At 46.5% G+C, this 22,348-nt stretch overlaps 1 protein-coding gene across 9 annotated transcripts in view; it reads right to left on the bottom strand.

Moving 5' to 3' along the window:
* LDB2 (LIM domain binding 2) overlaps window positions 1-22,348 on the bottom strand; it is a 306,321-nt gene that overhangs the window by 181,702 nt on the left and 102,271 nt on the right. For all 9 annotated transcript variants that reach the window (XM_087828144.1, XM_087828150.1, XM_087828148.1 and 6 more), the window contains exon 2: window positions 5,494-5,596. In XM_087828144.1, the coding sequence (XP_087684270.1) occupies window positions 5,494-5,596 (103 nt within the window). The remainder of the gene's footprint in view (window positions 1-5,493; window positions 5,597-22,348) is intronic.

Genomic DNA, 22,348 nt, shown 5'->3' with positions numbered 1-22,348 from the left:
AGATCCCCAGGATGAGCTGGCATATATCTCTTGAAGAAGATCAGGGTCTTCAAGCACCGGCCACACAAACCTGAGCCTTTCCAGACGTCAGGTGGACTCTCCATTCACCCGCACAGACCTGGCCTTGCAACCCTTTCTCCCCTGTGCCACAGTGACATTCTTTGCATGTAACTTTTTTAAGTGGCCACATTCATGCCACAGTGGTTAATAAGGGTAGTGTCAAAGCACCTGTGCATACACTAAAGGAGTGACTTCCCCAGAAATCTATCTTTAATCATGTAATAAATCAGACAGAAAAAGAAAATGGGGGAAATGCTTTCAAAACCTCTCTACAGCAAGCACAGTAAAATCATTTGGACCAGGTGAACCAACAAAAAGCAGAAGAAAAGTAGTAACCAGAGATGGCGAAGCTGGGTGGGCCTCATAGAATTGCTCTATCTTCAGGGGACACATCTAAGTACACGGCACATAAAAACACATATTACAGGACAAACTTGAAGAGCTTAGGCAATACTGCAAGGCTATCAGAGCTGTCCAAAAACAGGGAGGTGGGGAGAAAATGTAAAAGAGAAATGAGTGTGGAAGTGACTCCACAGAGGGACCCATTTGCGGTTCTTCAAACTATCTAACAGGACCAGATGACCAAGATAAACAAGAAAATAGTGCTATGAAAAGTGATGACATGTCCTAAAACAGCTTTCTTTTTCTGGAGAGTGAAATGTCCTCCAGCAGCCACAGGGGGGAAGGGAATGAAGAGTCTGGCTAGTGTGACCATGAAGGTGTGAGGTCACGCTGGAAATCCTTATTCCAGACAGAATACAGAAGTCAGTAACAAGTGCGTAACAGAAAATTACCGGCACTCATCAACCCCGAAACTCCGAGCAATGGTTAAAGGATTAATGACAACTGTATCTGAATGGCGCTGGGTCTAGAGGCCTCAGTGTGCTCATTGGAATTCAATCAAATAACAACAGCTATTTATGGAGCATTTCCATGGTGCCTCAAACTCTGCTAAGGACTTTACATGCATCAGATCATCAAACCCTCACTTTCCCATGGAGGCCGATGATGCTTAGAACGTGATTTATGCCAAATCACACAAGTAGTAAAAGACAAAGCTGCAATTGAACCCAGGTATCCAGCCAGAGCACCTGCCTGAAAAACATGCCTTTCCTAAAATGTAGGCCAATAGGAAGTGCCCCAAAACAAGATGGCATTTTAGTAGTTATAGCATTTCTCACTCTAATTTCCTAAGCAATGCCAACCTAGACGTGTTTAACCAAGTGTTGAGTCCTTGCCTGCCAAAGCACAGAGCCCCAACATACTCACCCATCCTTCGCCTGTTTCCCTCCTGCATGCAGTTACCCACCCAGCACAGAGCTGGTTTCGGGGAGGAGGTCATCTCTTCAGTATGCATGTCAGGAGGAACTGCCCACCAGGGTCCTAGGGGCTCCCAGCTGACCAGCGGGGGTCTCCAGCAAGCTCTACAGACTGAGCACACTTGCTAAGCACCTGCCAAGTGGTAAGCCCATCCACTGATGCACAAAAGCTACAGTGATGCTGAGACTGTGCCTTGTTATCAATAACAATAGAGAATACTGACAACGCTATGCTTCAAATGATCCAAGATTTTCTTAATGGATTATCTCATTTAATTTTTACCACGAGCCAGTGATGATAGTATTGTGCCCATTTTACAGATGAGCAAATGGAGGCTCTGTTTACCAAACCTAGCACAGATTAAAACCCAAAAATGTTTGCACTGAACCCTGGTGCCCTTTGACTACATTGTGTGGCTTCCCAGCCTCTCCAACGCCATGGGACTCTGGAGAACTTTCTCCATGTATCTTTCCCAGCAAAGAAGTATTCCCTGAATGACCTGGTAATCACACATGTCCTACTGATGAAGATCATGGTCAGCGTGGACCTGGACACAGCCTCAGTGTCCTGAGGGGGCTTCCAGCATCTTTATCTAAAGGGTATCTGTGATGGTCATGAGGACAGAGAGAGTGAGGGTCACAATTCTGTCTCGTGCCCAAAAAAGGACGGGAGGAACATCAGTACTTGCTTGAAGTTAACAAGGAGCAATCAGTGTAAGAATGGTTGTTTCTGAGCAAGACGATAGGAAAATCACACAGGAGGCCGGAAGGCAAGTGTGCCAATCAATGTGTAGAGGGCTTTCAGGACTCACTCTTCTGCTCGCCTTGTCTCTGTTGTGTCAGGCACGGTAACTATTCGTGACTTATGTTCCTGGAAATGTGTGAATTGATGAATCCGCTCCTGTCCCATTAGCTATGGGACGATGTAGGGGGCGGATGGGGGCAAGGGAGGGAAGGTACCCTGACTTTGACTTTGAATTCAGTCAACTAGAGGCCCAGTGGCTCACCAGCTGGGACCCTCTGGATCAAGTTTCCATTTTCAGAAAGACTCTTTTCAGCTCAAATGGTCTTTCAGCACCGATCTGCTGACAAAGAGAAAGTCACTTACCCTCTTACCCCAAGGAAAAAACTACCTCCCTGGAACTGCCCATGTCTCCAGCTGCTGGAGAAACAACTCCCTGGTGCTCCACAGGGCAGGGACTGGCAAGTTGCCATAGTGACGCACAGCAGCTTTCTTACAGGGCCCAGTAACGGTCTACCTGGCGGTCTCCACAGCAGCCACACCCAGCAGTCTCCATCTCTCCCAATCGTATCCCATCAGGAGAGTGGGGACTGGGGCGGTTGGTACAACACAGCCAATGCAGAGGAGCTTTCTGAAAGAGAGATGCACCTCCCAAGGCATAATTATTTCCTGGGTTATTACACTGCTCCCTTGCCCCACTTAAAGTAGATCAGACCATATCCTAGAGCTTATTTGAAAAACACCAGCACAGCCCTGTAGTTTCAATTCCTCCAATTACAAAGGTCCAGAGATCTTGGTAAAGGGATTATTTTGCCGACATTCTGTTTGATGATATAAACTTTCCCCCAAATGTCAATTCATTCATTCACTTATTCATTCAGCAAATATTTACTGAGCACCTATTATGTGCAAGTTCCTGTATTCACCTGAGAACTGGGCAATAAATAATATGAAAGTCCTGTCCATGTGGAGATAACATTCTAATAGAGGGTGACAGCGAACAAATATATAAGCAAACACATATTAAGGGATTCTCCGAGCTTAGAGATAAGATATCATAGAGCCAGGGGGACCCTCTGAAAACAGAGCGATGGGAGGGAGAAGAAACAGTTTTTTCTAGTAAGGGCTAAAGATACCTCATCTGGAATATTTCTTGGTACCTCGAATGAAAATAATGTGGGGACATTTTTTACATATATAAACGTAACAGCCCAGTCTAATATTCTTCCTTGGAAATACAAGGCCCTTGGCTCCCTGGGAAGCCTCAGGAAAGAGCTACAGCCTGCAGCCCAGGGCCAGCAGGCGTGTTCCCAGCCTGGCACAGAGCTCCTGGACCACGAATGGGTTAAGGCGGCAGCGCTGGGCTGGGAGCGCCGCAGAAGCAGCACGCGTCAGGCCAGGCTGTTCTAAGCCCGCTTCATCTTCCCGTCTCCCGGTCCTGGCTGTCAATCAGCTGTCACTCGCCCACACATCAGCAGCGTGTGCACATCACCAGGCTGTCAGCAAAGCGGCTGATGAGACCTGGCTCCAAGCTGTCAGTCATCTTTGTTTCTCTTCCCCATTCGGGAAATATTTTGGCTCAGAGAAACAAAGAAACCTGGGCAACGGCGGCTCAGAGCCGGGCATTCCTCCTGTGCATGGACGTGAGATCTTAAAGAGGCACTGAGATGCCGCGTCCCCACATGATGTGGGGTGGGGGTGCACAGAGAGAAGGTCGGGGATCTGTTTTTTTAGTACATGCTTTAAAACTGGAATTCTAGCTCCTGGAGCAGACCCTGGTGAATTCCAAACCAGAAAAAACACACGTAGGAACAAGAAACATAAAACAATGATACCTTGAAGTGATCTGAGCTTATGCCTCCAAAAAAAATAAATAAATAAGCTTCACAAGATGGATGACTGCTCGATTAGAAATTATTCACCACTGATCAGGCCGGCTTCGGGGGAGAGAGTAATTGTTGGATTGCCCAGTTCATTTATCTCCCAGGCTCTCTGGAAACAGCAGCTTCTAAGCCCAACTCTCTTGCTGTCTCGGGCATGTCCGGGGGCATCAACACTCAGGAAGGTCAGTTAGCTCATCAGGACCCCCAGGAAGCCGACTTACCTGCGCCTGCAACAGGAGCCACTATGCTGAATGAAGACACTCTAAAACAGCCCATTGTCTGACAAAACAGCTGTGGCTCTCACCAAAAATATTTATTGGAAATGTCCCACGCCTTCAAAAGCCCAAAGTACACAAATCGAAAGAGATGCTCTTGGCAATGAGTCTCAAAAGGGGAGCAAGTCCAAGGTGCTGGGCTCTCCCCAGTCTGCCACTTGCAAATCACCATGCATATGTCAGCATAATTAATCAATTCATCATGCAATAGATCCAAACACTACTAAGTTGTCTGAAGTCACCAAGTTTTTTTAAGAAACCAACTTGTTGTTCCCTATGACTCTGAAACACATTTAGCCACAATCAGATCTTTCCCTCGTTTTTATCAAGAGTTTTGTTACGTACAAATTGCCCAGTGCTCTGGATTGCCTCTTTCAAGCACACTGTGGCTGGTTCCATCACCACTTCCATGTTTGTGACACGTGGGATGTTTTACCCTCTGAAAGATCCTTTCATACGTGCAGCCCTGATCTCTGGAAACACATCTCCCCCTGATCTAAACGGACATTAATTGCCTTTGTGCAGACGTATCTGCGCCTCTCGGGCTTACAGCAGAACTGGCAAATCTGATCTCCGACAAGTTGGCTGAACCCAATCAGGACAGATCAGCTGCTGCCCGAGGTGCCACGGGCTGTAACTGGAGGATCCTTACGGAGTTATCACTCACCAGAGAGACAGGGAACTGTAATTCTGTCAACACCCATCCAAAACTGTATGTTCAAAGCAGCTGTGGCCTCCCCCCGCCCCCAGGAAAGATCAAGCTTGTCCAATAAATACCTGAGATAATTGATAAGAGGAAATTAGAAGGATGCTGCTGATACAGTAATTGTGAGCAATTTTTTTTAAAGGGACCTTCAGAAGCAGAACATTGGGCGTGAAGTGTAAGCTGCTGTCAAGGATAGAAGGGGGTCACAAGGAGGAGACAGATGGGAAGTCTCCACAATTCAGCTCCCACTTATCACTGAGTGACTTGGTTCCTATTTGCCTCGCTTGCTAAACAGGCAAGTGTCCAAACAGTCTACGCCTCAGAGGAGAGCTCTCCTGGCCAACCCGGCTGCCACCCCTTGACAAGGCCTTGATCGGAAGCTAGAGCGACAGCAGGAGCGGGGGCATTACTGTCAGGCTGTGGGCACCGTGCTAGTCCCTGAAGACCCCTGTGGTTTTCTTAGAGACGCAAGAAGAGGAAATATCAGAAAAACAAACTTTGTTCTTACTGTATCGCTTTGGTCCATCTTCCAAACAAAATGAAAGGGTTAATGTGGCATCATCTTCAAAAAACTCAGTGGCAAATGCGTCCCACCAGAGGTTGTCGCTATCCTGCAAAGAGACAGATCATTTATTTAACAGGCGAGAGTGGAAAATAGCTCCGAGAGAGAGGAAAAAAAAAGAAAGAAAACCCAGTCACTGCTAGCATATGTGCGTGGGTGTTCTAGAAAGAGGGTGGGTGGGTGTATGGTCACTCTTCAAATTAATTGCCTCGAATGGGGACCGAATTCCAATTTAACAAACAAGTTAATGCAAAACGAATGAAAATTAATTTTGCAGGACATATTTGGGAAGATTTAATAAATTTACTCTGGAACACAATGATAGTTTTTAACAAAAAGGTTAGTATTTAATGTAAAATACATTCAACATTTTCTCTCTTTCTCTTGGCTCTTTTAGGAGTCCAACTTTACAAACAAAACCCACAAGATTACAACTAGTTTAAGGAGAGTAAATTTTTAAAACATAATTTATTCAGAAAGGGGTGTGTGTGTGGCTTACAGAGCTAACCTATGCAAATATTCCTGTAAGAGATCCAGGTGTGGCTGCTCCAAGGATATATGTATATAACTAGATGCGTTTCTGCACAAGCTACCGTCACATGCATATGGATTGCTCTTGAGGACTGTTTTTAAAATTATAGGCAATCACTAGTTTGTTATTCAAACAATTATTAAAAATGAAGCAGTTCAACAGAATGCAAACCATCCACATGAATTCTGTTTGTTTGTCTTGGGTTGAGTGTTTCCCTTGCTCATCCAGAAAACACTCTGAACTTGGCCCGGTTTAAGGTAGTGAAAATCATTGCTACTCTCCAAGGGCGGTGGGGGGGCTCTGGTAACAGGAATTAGGAAGGTTATGCCGAGCGTCATGTTTAAAAGGGGGCCTCAGGCTCTGGATAGTGGCTGATTTACCCCCAAAATTCTTAAGCACATTCTTTTTCGAGAAGATTGTTGGCCGGTGCCAGACCTCAGGCCTGAGATATTTCGCAGCTGCCTGTCAGAGGGGGGGTGGGGGGCAGGAGGGGGCCTGCTGCTCCCCACGCAATAGCCCCACTGCTGCGGCCCTGGCCCAGACATCACAGGCCTCTCTCCTTCCCATTAAGTTGTTCTGCTTATGACAACATTAAGTTGTTGTCACTGGCAGGCTGCGGGAACAAGCCTGCAGACCTGGCGAGAATAATTAAGGGGCCACTGAAGATTGATGCTGTCTTCTTTCCAGAAAAAAAGAAAGTCAGACAAATGAATTTTTTGGGTCTCTTTTTCTCTGGCCTCCTCCCAATCACCACACCAAAAGCCAACACTTTTCTTAGCAAAAACACAGTAAATATAAAACCACTCAAGGGCAGTTCATGGAGCCACGTACAAACTACCCCCTTTTCTCCTTCTGAAAACAAGTATTAATTGAGCACTTACTATGTGCAGGCCCTCAGAATACACACCTGCCTGAGAGATCAGTCCTTAGTCTCAAAGGGCTCAAAACCCACTAGCAGGAGACCACCAAGCGAGCCCGTAACACACAGCCTCACTCCATACCTGAGACCGTGGCACAAGGCCTGGGTGCCATGGAAGCTGTCAGAGCTTCTAGAAAAATCAGTGGCCTTAGAAGGGGAAGAAGCAGCTGTGGAAAGAAATCCTATTTGGCAACCTGGATGCTTTGATTTATTTTATTTCAAATTGCTACACAGATGGATAAAGAATAATAGTTAACATTTATTGAGTGCTTACCACATGCCAAGCACTATTCTAAGTACTTTATGTGCATTTTCCCACTTACTTGTCACTACCTCCCTATTACTTGTGTGTGTGGTTTTTTCCTCTCTAGTATAACTAGAATATCATTTTCTTGTGAGTAGGGGTTCTATTTTGCTCACTGCTCTACCTCCCAGGCCCCCAAATGGAGTCGAGCCCACAGCATCACTCAATAAAAGTTGTTTACTGTATGAACAGCGCTGCTCAACTTATTAGCCCTGCTTTACAGCTGCAAGAGCCAAAGTTTAGGTGTAAGTGTCAGCTGCCCAGTACACTCAGCCAAGAACTGGTGGCGCTGGGATTTCAACTCGGACTCGAACATCCGAGACCTGCCCCAGCTTCTTGGCCTGACTTATTTCTCTGGCAGTGTTTGGGGAGGCAGGGGTTAGGGTTCACCTAGGAGGGAGGGAGAGCCAAAAGGGGCTCTTTTGTCTCAGGTGGGTTTTTCCTTCCAGCTCCCTCCTTTACTGAGCTGCCCCGTGGCCAGGACTCACACCCAGGACGCCTGGCACTGCCCAGTACAGCAGGTGGTCCTACCTTCCTGGTGGAATTCACTCCTCTGGGCAACACTCAGGCCTCGCATGATCCCAGCTACATGAACTTGGACAATTTATTTCACTCCCTGAGCCTGTTGTAACAACAGCAACAGTCATAACTGTCTTGCAGAGTAGATATAACAACAATAACAACAACACCTTGCCGGGTAAATGTGAGCATTAACTAAGTGAGCGGGTGTAAGTTGCCCAGCAGGGAGCCAGAACACACTGAAGATCAACCACATGCCCCCTCCCGCCTCTCGCCACCTCCTCCACCATCTCAGCCCTTGCTGAGGGCTGAGGCATCTCACATTCTGAAGAACTGCCTCGAAGGGACTTGATAAAACCGTCTGTGCATAACCAAGCACGTTTCCCTATCACGTCAACTGTTTGTAACCCATTTGCGGGCCACAATACCTATCTACAACACGGTGAAAGCTCCGAATGGAAACCCTTCAGCTCTCTGTGGCCCTGCTGGTTGCTCAAAGGCCCAGTAACAAGTGGAGTCACCTCCACTTTCCTGTAGTCTAAGTCTGGTTTCTAGCATTTCTGCTAGAAAATGGAGCCGGGAAAGGTGAAAACCCACAGAGAACCCAGGCTGGTGTGAAGCTGCTGAGAGTAAAGAATGGAGTCAGGCGAAAAGGGCGAGAATTGCCCAGGAGCAGCCAGGCGGGTCCCTCAGCACCCAGGCGGGGGAGGGCCTGTCCCGTGGGCAGCAGCTGAGACAGGCTGGATGATCCAGAAGGGGAGAAGCCGTTTGCTTCAGACTAACTGCAATGGGTCGTGAGCCGAGTTCACGTCTCAGAAAACGTCAAGATACGGTTGGCAGAAGGTCACTTCAGATAACTATACACACACAAAAATCAACAGGTGCTGGTCACAGATCTTGCAAGAACATTCCAAACATAAACGTGTAATATGTAAGTTCACAGCGCCAGACACATTATGGGTATATTAAAAAATATTTGAGGCTAGCAGAACGAATAAATGAAAAAACAAACAAACAAAGAAAAAACAAATGAGTGAGTGAATAAAATTCCTCATTGTCCTACCACAAACCCAACTCGAGAAAGTTGCTCTACAAAGTTTTCGAGGGATCTTGATTGTTGGCTCTACTTTTCTCTTGGCTGATATTCTTTAACTGTCATAAAATTTGAATGATATATTTTTAAATAATAATTGTCAACTGCCCCCTAACACACACACGTATAACACTTCTGCATTGGTCCTCAGTTACGACGACAAGTGTTCACGTAGGAGGGGGAATAAAAGAAGCGGTGCTTTAAGAAAACATCGCAGGCGCCGCGTGCGGCTCGGTGGGAGTATGGTCCCCTAAGCCTTCGGGTATTTTTCTTGTTCTTTTCAGTGAAACGTGGATTAAGTTTACTGATCTTAACTTAAGTAAATGAGGTTTTACTTTATTAATTTTTAAATATCGAGAACAGGGGATAATATGATGAAGACCCATTAGATGAAATTCACAATCATTAAAACATATTATTTTGCTTTTTAGAAAAATTAAAAATTTTAAATAAAAATAAATGTCTTGGGTCCCCATATCCTGTTTTTTTCCTCTCCCCCAGGACTCCATAAACAACTGTCCCGTGAAAATCACATGGCCCTTCCTAGCCCATCTCTAGTATTTATGAACATGTATGTACACAACCCCGCTCATTGACAGTCTTATTTCATGTTTCATTTCAATTGTGTTCCCTTCTTTAAACTTGCTTTTTTTTCATTCCACGCTGTCTTTTGGAGACCTATACATTTTATATATTGGGGCCTCTTTTTTTTATAAGCTACATGGTAGTGCACTAAATGAATGGAATATGGTTTATTTCAGCATTGTGCTACTAATGATCTCTAGACAGTTTCAAATTCTTTGAGATTACAGAAAATGCTGCGACAAGTACTTTGTAGTGTTCCCTTGTGTATAGGTATGTGTGAGAATTTTTGCCAGGGGAAGTGCCTGGGTACAGGGTTTGCACTTGCCTATATCTGGCTCTTCCCAGAGGATGTCCCTGTGCTTCCAGATTGAAGATTTCTGATCTGACTGATGCATGGATAGAAATGAAAGAAAGAATATTTCTAAATGATGTATTTCTAAGTGGGATCTAATAGCAGGATCAACATAGTTACAAAGCAGAGTCCAGTTCTGCCAGGAGCATCTAGAAGTCCAAAGAAGATGCAATAAGAAAATAATAATAGTGTTAATAGAAGGTGGTCTACTCTTCTCATAAAGGCAGAGTGCATTTCATGGGCTTCATTAAGCAAAAGGGGGAATATTTCTTGACACTGACACAAGAAAAAAAGCATAGGTTCTTCATGATCCTCTCCAATGGCTTATGAGACGGAATAACTGAACCCCAAATGCCCCAAATGCCCTAAACTGTGGGAGGAGGTGGGAAGTGGGGAGGAACCCAGCTCTCTGCATCCGGCCACAAGGCTCCCGACGGAGGCCCTGCCTTTCCCAAGCACACGGGTCCTTCCCATCCTTGCCGTTGTTTCTGATCTGAACAGTGCATGATTAATGTTCAGTGAATATTAAAGGGAAAAGTGCATTCTTTTCCCAATGCTGGGAAGTAACAATAGCACAGAGCAGCCCCCAGGTAAATGAAGATGAAATTAACGCAGGCTGCGCACAGACGGGGCGTGGCGCCGACCATTCCTGTCTGTGTTAATTAGGTAAAAAGACCGCGGAAGCCCCTCCACTCTAAAGAGTCCCCTGGATGCATCGCTGCGATTGAAACCCCCGGTCCTTTTGTCCCATCTCACAGGTGAGCCCCAGTGCCACTGGCAGCCAAACCATCTATCAGGAGGAGAGACGCACCCGGGTCAAATGGTGGGAGAGAGTCGAGTCTTAATTATATTTAAAAATCCACCAAAGCATTTTGCGTCCACCCCGGATTCTCTCCTGTCCCCATCTCTCTGTCTCTCTCCACCAAAAACAGGATCCTGGTGCCAGGCTGCCCCCGGCATCTTTAACTTAAGCACTGACAGGTTATATGGGATTTTTGCCAGAGTAATTATTTTTCAATTCGACAATAATGAGAAATTACCATGGCAACCGCTTGTCACGTGGCGCCCATACACCCCCGCCAAAGAATGAACCACACATCAAGCATCTATTCCTTGGAAAATGTGGGTTTGTGGTTTTTTTTAAAAAAATAAACTTAAACAGGTCAAAGTGGAAAGAGCGTGTGAAGAGGTCTCACACCAAGAGGGTGGGAGGGCTCTGAGTTTCTTCATTTGCTTGCGGTTCTGGAACATAACGTATCTCGTCTCATGGCCCACCTCCTTGCACCGCTCACACACGCACACACGGATCGCACTCCGTGAATTCGGATCTGGCCACTGCGGTCACCCCCTTTGCACACACCAGCTAACTTCTCTCAGAAGACACCAAGGACGGAGCGAAGGCACCTCCAGGACTCGGGCAGAAGCCCACTTGGCCACGTTGGCGTCCCTACGTCTCTTTGCCTGTCACACCCGTATTATGAGACAGGAGACAATGAAAAGCCCAAACCTCATGCCTCCCCTTTTCATGCAGGTCGCCTCCACCGGAGGGAGTGCAGGTCGTTTATTTTCCTTAACCACAAAAAGTCTTTTTGCTTCTTTCATCTCTTCTCCAAACATGGGAGTCTCTTATCAAACCATGTTTATTCGGAATGGGCGACACTTCATAACAATCAACAGTTGCGTAGCACTTACTCTGTGCCAGCCACCAACCTGAACTTGAATTAATATAAATCCCTTGAAACCTTACAACAGCCCGATGGGGTAAGTTCTATCATTTACCCCATTTTACAGATGAGAAAACTGAGGCCCAGAGAAGTTAAATATTTGCTTAAGATGACATAGTTGTCAAGTTGCAGAGAATTCAAAAACAGGGACCCTGTCTCGAGTTTGAGCTCTTATCACCACTCTAAACTACGTTTCTTTATCCAAAACAATGTCCCCCAAATACTTATTGTCTTTTAGGTGTTTTAACATCCAGTCAATGCTAAGCACACTGAATATTTGGGGTAGCCTCTCCCGAGGGGACAGTCCAAAGCAAGGCTTTCCACCCCATCTATGGAAGTCTACATCCAAACACAGAAATAAAAGTAACAAGTAATAAGGGAAGATCATTTGGTCTCACCAGCTGGCAATTGCACGAGCAGGCAATGGACACAGGGAGAGAACCTTAAAATCCCACTTTTTAGTGTTATGGGTGTGTGTGTTTTTAAATCTCATTCCCAGGGATTGTATTTTTCCTCTCTCATTCTCAACTATGATTTTTATTCTTGGCTAAATTGCATTTTATTTAACAGGAAACGTTAGTTGTCATTTTAACAGAGGAAGTCTAAAACAGAGTGCTACCAAGACAGTCCATGATGCATCTGTAGAGAAGGCCTCAGGGTTTCACTCGGAGCCCCCCTTTCCGAGAGCGCTCTGTGCCCCGCGCCCCAGCGCAGCGGTGCTGGGTGCTGCCCGGGAGAAGCGCGTCAGACAGACAGAAAGGCCAGACAGATGTGGCGTCCGGCAGATGCGGCTCCTCAGCAAACGGCACGTCAGTGCATTTTCCCCAAACACCTGGGAAATCCAGGTGTTTCCGTCTCCAGCCCTGACCTGTTAAATCGGTAATTAATTGTGAGGATTCCTGAGAGAGATGTTATTGACAATAATCTACAAATAATGACTAAACTATACACATGTCTAAATGTCAAAATCTGAGCTGTTCGCCACTGGACTTCTCACAACTGTGATGAAAGAATAATTTTTTAAAAAGGTTGGGTTCCTCTAAGCTTTACGAGGGCAGGATCTACTCCACGTGTCCTGTGTTTTTCATGTACAGCACCCAACACCTGGCAGGCACCAAACAAATAAGTAATTGAAGTAGTTGATTATCTGATTATTTAAATAACTTAATTTCTTAAATAAGTATTTATTTAATGAAAACTGGACTATCCTCAAAACCCTGAAGAAAAACAATGCTTTTGCTTTCCTAATGGCTGAATGCTTCCACTCTGTTACGTATTTAATGAGTAAATCAATGAACGTGCTAAGCTATATGTTTCATAACAAATTATTTCCTAGTCCTCACAGTATCCCTATCAGGTCAGTACTTGATCATTCCAAATTAAATGGGGAAACTGAGGCCCCCAGGAGGCCAAGAAAGGTACCCAAGGTCACCGATCGACCAAGTAAGAGACAATTTGGGGATGTGATTTCTGAGTATTTTGATTCCTGAGCGTTTGTTTCTATCCCAAAACTCCCCTGCGTAGTCTATATCATTCTGGTATGAGCGAGAAAGAGTTTTCTTCTAATTAAATCTCATGTTAGATACTGCAACACAGAGACATGACTCTCACATATTAAAAATAATATACCAGGGAGCCGACGCAGACCCACTCGGAAAGTGATGTAGCAAGGCGCTACTCCTGAGGCGCAGGGCTCCTGGGTGACAGTTCCTGGCGGTGAGCGCCATGCCTCATATGACATCACGCCATCGAGGTGTGAGAGGCCCTGAGGCGCAGGGGAAGGCGACGAGGCAGCAGCTCATACATCTTGAGAAAAGCTCACCGTAAAGGCAGGCACTACTCTTCCCTTCCAACATAAACACAGCAGACAAGGGAACATTTCTGCAAAAGCCTGCAACATGCGAAAGCTTGTTTCTGTGATCTGCCCAATTGCATCTGAGTCAAATGACAGGAATAATTCTTAGAGTCACCACTAAAATCGGAGGACGGTGCCAGGGCTGAGAGAGGCAACAGGGAGCCAGTAGGAAAGAAAACCCAAGTTTTCCCGTCTTCCCACTTGGGAAGATGAAAAAAGATTTTTGTTCACAAAGATAAACATAAGAACCCCGATCTATTCTCAAAACTCCGGGGGAACATAATAGGGTTAACCGGACGATGGTCGAAGGCTTCCATTCTCTTTACTGTTTATATATCTAATTATAAACTAGGGCACTGAGATTCTCTCGAATTGGCCAGTGACACCCAAGTCTCTATCACAGCACCCAGCTTCTCCCTGGGACCCCAGAGCTGTGGCTCTGGCGGCCTCACCGACTTCCCCACTTGTTAACCAAAGAGGCATCTCAGGCTAAACATGGCCAAAGGCAAACCCACCCCCAATTCCACTCTAGGCCTATTCTCTGCACTCTTTTCCATCTCAACAATGGAACCCCAGTTTCCCTGTCACTTAGACCATCCTTTTAGGACACATTCTTGACTACTCTATTTTTCTAACTCCACAGTTCCAAGGCATCAGCAGTTCTCAAGAACCTGCTTCATACACATAATGGAACCCACCCACCTTTCTCTCCCTTCAGCCCCACCCCTGGTGTGGGCCTCCAATAACTCCAGCCTGGACAAGCGCAGCTGCTTCCCGGCCCTTTTCCTACAAGCACCCCTGGTCCCCTGTAACCTGTGCTCTGCAGGGACGCCTGCATGATCTTTTCACAACACCCACTAGATTGCAACACTCCCTGTTAACCCCCTCGCTGCGACTCCCCATTGCTGCTTTTCCCCTAGAGTGCACTGCATGGTCACCGCATGGTCACTGCACGGTCACTGCACAGTGGGGCTTGGTCTCCCCTTTGGCCTCAGTTCGCCTCACCCTCCGCACAGACCCTCCTTCTGCCCGGAGGCCACACTCTGCTCCACCACCTTCGCACTGGCTCTTCCCCCAGCCAGAGGATGCCTTGCTACTGCTCGGCATGCCTTTCCCTTCCTTATCATGCAAATCTCAGCTTTCCTGTCACTTCTGACCAGCCACCCACAGGAGCCAACGTGCGGTTGTGTCAGTCTATGTTCTTCCTCCGGGAAGCGCTTAGCACTGACTGTGTTTAATCAAGGTCTCCCTCCTCCTAGAAAACATAAGTTCACTGAGCCCACAGGGTCCTGCTTCCTGCTTTACTGGGCAAACGGGCACACAAGAGGTGCTTAATCAATGACTGCTGAATAAATGAGTATCCAAAAAATGTGTTAAATAAGAAAAAAGAAAAGTTAAACCCAGCAAGGAGGCTGCATTAATTTCTCTCTTGAACTTCCCATGGTAGCCAGTCCCAGATCCAGACTTGTCCCAGCCCTGTAGAGTCCCAAGAACTTACCAGAATCTTTATTTGCTTAAATTTTTAAAATAAACATATGCCATGAGTTAAAAACATTAAAAATATTTATGCCCTTTGACTCAGTAATTCTATTTCTGGGAATCCATCCAAAGGACATAATCCAAAAACATGTAAATGCTTTATAAGCAAAAATATTCATGATAGGAGCATTCACAACAACAACAAAAATTTTAAACCTAGAGACAATGTGCTTGCTGCCCTACAAGACAGGAATGATTCGAGAAACCATGATATGTCCACTAGAAAGAAAATAGAAATCTTTAAAAGTGATGTGTAGCCATGATTTATAATAACACAAAGGCATCTTATAATGGAAAGCAAAGAAAACAGGATGGAGAAACAGCAGGACAGATGGAGGGTGAGACATGGACAGGGGCACGTGTGGGGGCTGAGTATGTGACGGAGGTGGCCTTGCGGGAGAGCGGGGTGGGAGGGACTATTCGGTGAGTAGTGTTAGGACAACTGGACTTTCAAATAGGAACAATAAATTTGATGCTACCTCACATAACCAAACACACATTCTGGATGGATTAAACTTTTAAATGAAGAAAAACAAAATTTTCAAACTGTTAGAAGAAAAGGTAGGAGAATATTTTGTATGACCTCAGAACAGGAAAAATTTCTTATAAACAACACATTAAAAGGACAAATCATATGAAAAACAGTGAACCATTTGGATCCATCAAAATGGAAATATTTCGCTTGACAAAAGACACAGAGGATGCTGCCGCAGGAAGCTGACAAGCTGGGAGGGGAATAGTAACTAAAATACAGAACCAACTTTTACTAATCAAAAATCAATAAAAAATAAAAGAACAAAGATGTTCTTGTAACGTTTCCAGAAAATGGTCAATAAAGTTACGAAAAGATGTTCTATTTTGCTTGCAATCAATAACAGGCAAATTAAAACTAAGTCGTTGCACAGCCATGAACTTGCCAGAAAACCAAAAGACTGGGCAACACCACATACGTTGCTGGGAAGCTGGGGAAACAGGGAGCCTCACGCACCGCGGCTGCTTCTCGTCGCGGCCTGAAAGGCCAGAGCTCGAAGGGGCAGATGCCAACACGCTTCCCCACTCGTGGCCGACCACTCTCCTGACATCCTTGCTGCCTGACCGATGCTTCCCTTCAGCCCCCCATTGCTCCCCCTGCGATGCATGACCTATTTCAGTTCTGAACATTACCAGGTAGCTACTACGATTATCTTCATTTTAAAGGTGAAAAAAATAATAATAAAGCTCAGAAAGGTTACTTCATTTTCTCAGTCTCACAGCTGGTACATGTTGGAGTCAGAGTTGAAACCCATGTTATCTGGCTCTAGAGCTGACCCATTTAAACTATTATGGGGGGGGGGAATTGTGGGCAAATATTAGTAATACAAGGTCACATATAAGACTTCTGCATGAATGTTCATAGCTTCATTTTTCAGAAGAGGCAAGGCATGGAAACAATCCAAGTGTCCATCAGCTGATGGATGGGAAACCAAAACACGTCCCCCTGTAACGGAATACTCCTGGCAATGGAAGGAACAAGGCACTGATAAATGCTATCACATGTGCCTCACAAACGTTGCGCTAAGCGAAAAAAGCCAGACACAAAATGCCATATTTTGTGTGAGTCTATACAAAATATGAAATACCCAGGATCTTGGCTCTACCACTTGCTAGCTGTGTGATCTCAGGCAAATTACTTAAACTCTGTGCTGTTTCATCATGTGTAAAATGGATATAATAGCAACCTACCTTTCACGGTGCAGATTAACTTAGACAATACATGGTCCACGGATTGTGACGGAGTAACATTCAGTAAAGGGCACTAAATTAAGGGGTGAGGGAAGGTGTCAAGGCCAGAGTTGCTATGGACATGAAGCAGCATCCACCAGTAACGCATCTTACAGTAGAGCCCGCACACCTGACAACCAGACGGCACACAAGGTGCCAGACCAGCACCTCTCTGCTCTGTAACCGGGCGAGTTACTTGACCTCAGCTGCTTTCACTGTGAAATGGGAACAATAACAGAAGCTGCCTAGTAGTGCTGTTTTGAGGATGAAATGAATTGATATAAAGGGCTTAGCGCAGTGCCTGGGACACAGCAAACACTGGTTAATGCTTATCCATCACTATCGTTCTGGCCATCGATTTTAGAGGACATGAAAGATGCCCAGATGGAGTTCCCTGTTCTCAAAAAATGTATAAGCCAATTATCTGGTTGGTGCAGGCTCCGCTGTCTCCCTCAGGAGGTGGCAAGGGCCTAGAGGGTGGGATCGGCGTTTTATTTTTCACTGTGTCCCTGTGCCCTGCGCGGTGCCGGCCTGGGAAAGAGGAGGGGGTACTGTCTACCAACGTGAGTGTCAGCACAGCCCCGCGGAGGCACAGCCTCTATTTCACACGCCACCCTCGAATCCACAGTCTTACGTGGCTCGGCTAATTTGCACCTCAGCATCTCAGAAAGCGCTGCAGTCTCGATGAGCAGCTCTCTTCTCACACAAACCTTAGCTATTCTATTTGTTTGTTCATTCGTTTGTTTCTCTTAAAGTATATAGTTGACATTCATTTCCAGTGCACAACATAGTGGTTCAACGTTTATATACCTTACCATGTGATGTCCACACTAAATCAGGTAACCGTCTGTCACCACTCAAAGCTATGATGTTGTGGACTATTTTCCTGCACATTACATCCCCGTGACGTATTCATTTGATCACTGAAAGGGTGTCCCTCTTACTTCCTTCAGCCTTAGTGTCCACCCCCCTCCCCTCCCCTCCCCTCCGGCAACTGCCGGCTTGGCCCAATCTGTCTGGCCTTCCTGTCTCTCGGAAGCCTGTCACAGCCCGAGGGCAGTTTCTGCGGGTTTGGCTTTCCTATCAGAGCCCCTGGGCCCTCCCTGCCTCCCATCCCCTCCCGCCCCAGGCCAGCGGGGCCTCTGTTCCCAGGCCCCGTGAAGCTGCTTCCACTGCACCTCCTGGACTTTTACCCTCCATCAGTAGTCTTCACTGGGGCCAAATATTTCCACTGGGAAGCCAACACAAAGAGGTCTCCTTGCTTAAATACTTGAAGGTTTTCTATTTGTATATTAACTGTCAGTCTTCTCATGGGAATGTGTTCTAAAACAATCAACTGTCACCTCTGAGGGTCATCAAACCACAGCCCCACCCACCTAGTGTCAACATACTACTTCCTTCTAAGACTATGATGCCTACATGGTTCCTCTACCTGTAAAGCCTTTCCCCCAATATGTGGTCCAGAGAATTCTGGCTAGTCACACCTGCAGGAGCTTCCCTCTGCACCCCTCCCTGCCACCCCAACCCCTTCTCCCGCCACCTTTAGCAGTAGCCCCTCCTCCTTAACTGGGAGTGCCAGGGCCTGATTCTAAGCAGTGCCCCCTCCACACCCAAGTCAGTGTCCTTTGGAGGGGTGGGTGCCTGCCTAGTGACGTCACCTACTGCATCCTATTGGTCCTTACACCCAGTCGGTGGGATTAACAGCGTAGGTGTTCCGCATGTGTGAAAACCAAGGCTGGGAGAGGTTGAACAATTTGCTGACAGTTACCCAGGAGGCAAATATGAAAACCATAAACTACATATGAATCTTCTAACTTCTAGTAGTTGAACTTCTATTTTGAGTAAAAGAGCCATTTGCCAAAACTGTTTTTAAGAGTTTAGACCCTAAATATGCAACCTAAATATATACACAAAAACATTGCTTATATGGTCCTGAACTTATTGTGATGGTCACAATAATGAGGCAATAGTAACAAAATAAGTAACAATTATTGTATATTATCTCTGGGCCGGGTCCTGTCTAAGTACTTTACAAAACTATTTAATTCTTGCAACATTCCTACGAGAGAGATATTGCCGTTTCCAATTTACAGGTAAAGAAAGGAAGACTCAGAGAGGTTCACTAATTGACCAGGGCCTCTTCCCTGGTGAATGCTAAAGGCAAAATTCGATCAGAGGTCCTTGTGGTGGTTAACTTCATGTGCAAACTTGGCTGGGCCACCAGGGGCCCAGATACTTGGGGAAACACTATTGAGTGTTTCTGTGTGGGTGGGTTTTGGATGAATTTAACATTTGAATCAGTAGACAGAGTAAAGCAGAGTGTCCTCCCTATTGCGGGGAGACGGAATCCCATCAACTGAAGACCTGAGCAGAACAGGAAGGCTGAGTGAGAGGGAATCGCTGGCCTGAGCCGGGCCACCAGTCTTCCTCTGCCCTAGAGCTGGAATTACAGCACTGGTTCTCCTGGCTCCCAGGCCTTTGGACTTGGACTACGGCTCCATAACAAGTTCGCAGGGGTCTCCAGTTTGCCAACTCACCCTGCAGGTCTTGGGACTTGTCAGCCTCTCTAACTGTGTGAGCCAATTTCTTGTAATAAATCTCTTTATTATAAACATACATCCTATTGGTTCTGTTTCCCTGGAGAGCACTGACTAATATAGTGGTAAATGCCTAAGCGCTAGGATGTTACCACTCTCTGTATTAAGTAAAAATAGAATTCCTTTTACTCCAGGTGGAGATGAAGCATTAATTATCAAGAGTATGTAGCAAGGGACTCACTGGAACATTTCACTGGATGTAATCTGTTTTGTTCCAGCATCTCAGAAGCAGCTATTTTTCCCTCTCTCTTATAGTTTAGGAAATCACACTACAGAGGGTCAGGGAGATGGCTGGCCCTGGATTTCCAGGTTCTTGGTTGGCATTGTAGCTCTGCACACTCTGTACAGATGACCTTGGACAAGTCATTTTACATTTCTAAGGAGTTAAAATGTGGATCACTTACACCCATGTGCCCCAGAGTGAGTGAGGCTTAAACAAGATCAGATATTGATTATTTCTAATTTCATTCTTTCCCAAACCACAAAAAAAAGTTAGCAAGCAAGGGCAACCTCTGGTTTCAGGAGCAATGCACCATTCGAAAGAGATACTAATTCTATTTAATCTGACTCTTGTCCAGTCATCTTAAATAGAGGCTAGAAATGATTCTGCAGTAATAAAGGGAATTATAATACATGATTGTAGAAGCTCAGAGAGCAATTCCACACAGAAGCAAGTGATTATGCATAGCAACAAATTAAAAACTCAGAAAAAAGGGGACGAGGGGGAAGGAAACCAAAGACAACTCAAATCCCCCAAGAAAAGCTATCTAATAAAGCAAACTCTATTTTCCATAGAATTCCAATCAAGGAGCATTCTGGCCACATGGAAGCAATTAGAGACATCTAGGATTTAATGAAAATGCAAAAACCAAGGACAAACAAAACAACTGCGTAACAAGAGGCCTCTTCTCGTATCGCTGCCACCAAAGGACAGGACACAGAGTAGTGGGAAAGCTTGTACCAGTGATGTTCAGCTAAAAACAGCCAGAACGTGGCCTCCCAAATCAGATCTGCCTTGCGTTTTGCTAGAGCCCAAAGAAAACGAAGCTTTAAACAAAACAGAGGCCAGGCATGGGCCGCACCAGGGAGGGCAGCCTCCGCGCTGGCCATTCCGACCCGTGATCTCATGAGGAGAAAATGTGAGGTCTGGCTGCTCCTCTCTTTGGCTTTTGCAAAATCCTAGCCCTGGTCCTCATGCAGGATTTGCTCATCCTTGGGGATCCCCTTTGCCAGCCATAAGCATCAAATATATTTTTGATTTTAAACAACTTTCCTCACCCCAGAAACACGTTAAGTCACTCTCCTATGAACTGGAACTCTCCTGGCTTCAGACAACGCAGGAAGAGCCACATTTGCCTCCTGACATTGTCCCCTACCTCTCGGTCCCTGTGGCTTGCTCACCAGCTTTCCGTCTGTTCTCCAAATACCTCGTGTTAACTTCAGCTTCCGAGTCTTGGTGGCTGCTGTTCCCTCTTTCTGGGAGGCTTGTCCTTCAGATCTTCCAAGGCTTGAGTCCTCCTGTTAGCTAGGTCTCAGCTCAAATGCAGCCCCTGGAGAGGGTGGCCTTTCCCAGCCAGCTGAGCAAACTCCAGTGACTCAACCCAGGATTCGCTCTGATTTTCTTCTGAGCACTTGTTACTATCCGAAGCCACCTGCACGGGTAATGCGCCCGGGCATTTGTGTTTGGGTTTCTCCCATTGCCTAGTCCAACCTCTCCTCCAGGTGCTAAGCCTGAGAAAGCAGACACGTTGACCTTGGATTTGTTTACCGCTGTGTTCCCAGTCCTAGCATGGTTCCTGGCATACAACAGGCCCTTAATAACATCAGTAGAACAAAAGCACAAAGTGGAGGGTGGCTTGGGGTTTCTGAGTCTTTGGAAAAACTGCTTTAGCCAAGAAGTACCTATTTTTATTTGTTCATCCTTTCAACTTTCATTGTATGTTCCAGGAGCTGGGGATGCAGCGTGGAGTTAAATCTGGGCCCCTGCCCACAAAGGACTCGGGGCGGAGATGGAGAGGCGGAGGGGGGTGGCCTCCTGCAGTGGGACGGGAGGGCAAGACCACGGCAGGTGCACAGGACTGGCTGGCGCTCGGCGGCTGGTAACGCTGCCTGGCCTGAGGTGTGGGATCTGAGAAGTCCTCATTGTTAACCAGGGAGGGTATTAGTTTCCTGCGGCTGCTGTAACAAATGGTCACACAGTGGTGCGTTAACACAACACACTTATTTTCCCCCAGTCTGGAATCCAGGTGTGGGCAGAGGTGGTTCCTCCGAGGGCTGTGAGGGAGATTCTGCTCCATGCTTGCCTCCCAGCTCCCGGCGGTTGCTGACAACCCTTGGCATCCCTTGGCTTGCAGCTGCATCCTGCGATCACATGGTATTCTACCTCTCTCTCTATCCGTGTCCGTCTCTGTCTCCATTTTCTCTTTTCATAAGGACACAAAACAATGGATTTTCCAGCAGGAACTTAACTAATTACACCTATTTCCAAGTAAGGTCACATTCTGAGACTCTAGGATTTCGAGGGGGACGGTGGGGCGGGGGACAGACTACTCAAGCCAGTACAGTTCGTTGCACTTCAGTCTTTGATTCTGGGAAATAGATTTACTTTCAGGAGCCCAGTGTGTGGCGGGTTTGGGAGCACAGAATCTCGCTCTCTGCTGAACACATGGGTATGCCACGGTGTGAGGAGCGCCCCGCATACCTTCTCTCCCCTGACCTCTTCCATCTACCAGAGGGAGAAGAGAAAGGAGGCCCGTGCCTGGCTGCCGACTGCACTCACGGCCCGAGCCTTCTCCCGTGCAGCCCCTCCAAACTGAGGCTCCCCCTCCTCCATTCGAGACTCGTCTGGTTCAGCCAAGGCAGCAGCACAGCCCAGGGACATGCTCCCTCTTGACACTCTAGGAAGACTCACTCAGAAGCACGGGGAAGCTGCAGGACTGCCGCAAGCCAGAGCCTAACCCCAACCCCACAAGCCCTGGCCTTGCCCCAATGCTGCCCACTCCTGTTCTTTAGCCAGGCTCC

The sequence above is a fragment of the Miniopterus natalensis genome, chromosome 1, assembly GCF_054644295.1.
Source record: "Miniopterus natalensis isolate mMinNat1 chromosome 1, mMinNat1.hap1, whole genome shotgun sequence".
NCBI lineage: Eukaryota > Metazoa > Chordata > Mammalia > Chiroptera > Miniopteridae > Miniopterus > Miniopterus natalensis.
Note: the sequence above shows the minus strand (reverse complement) of the source record. Positions and strands in the feature narration are given on the sequence as shown.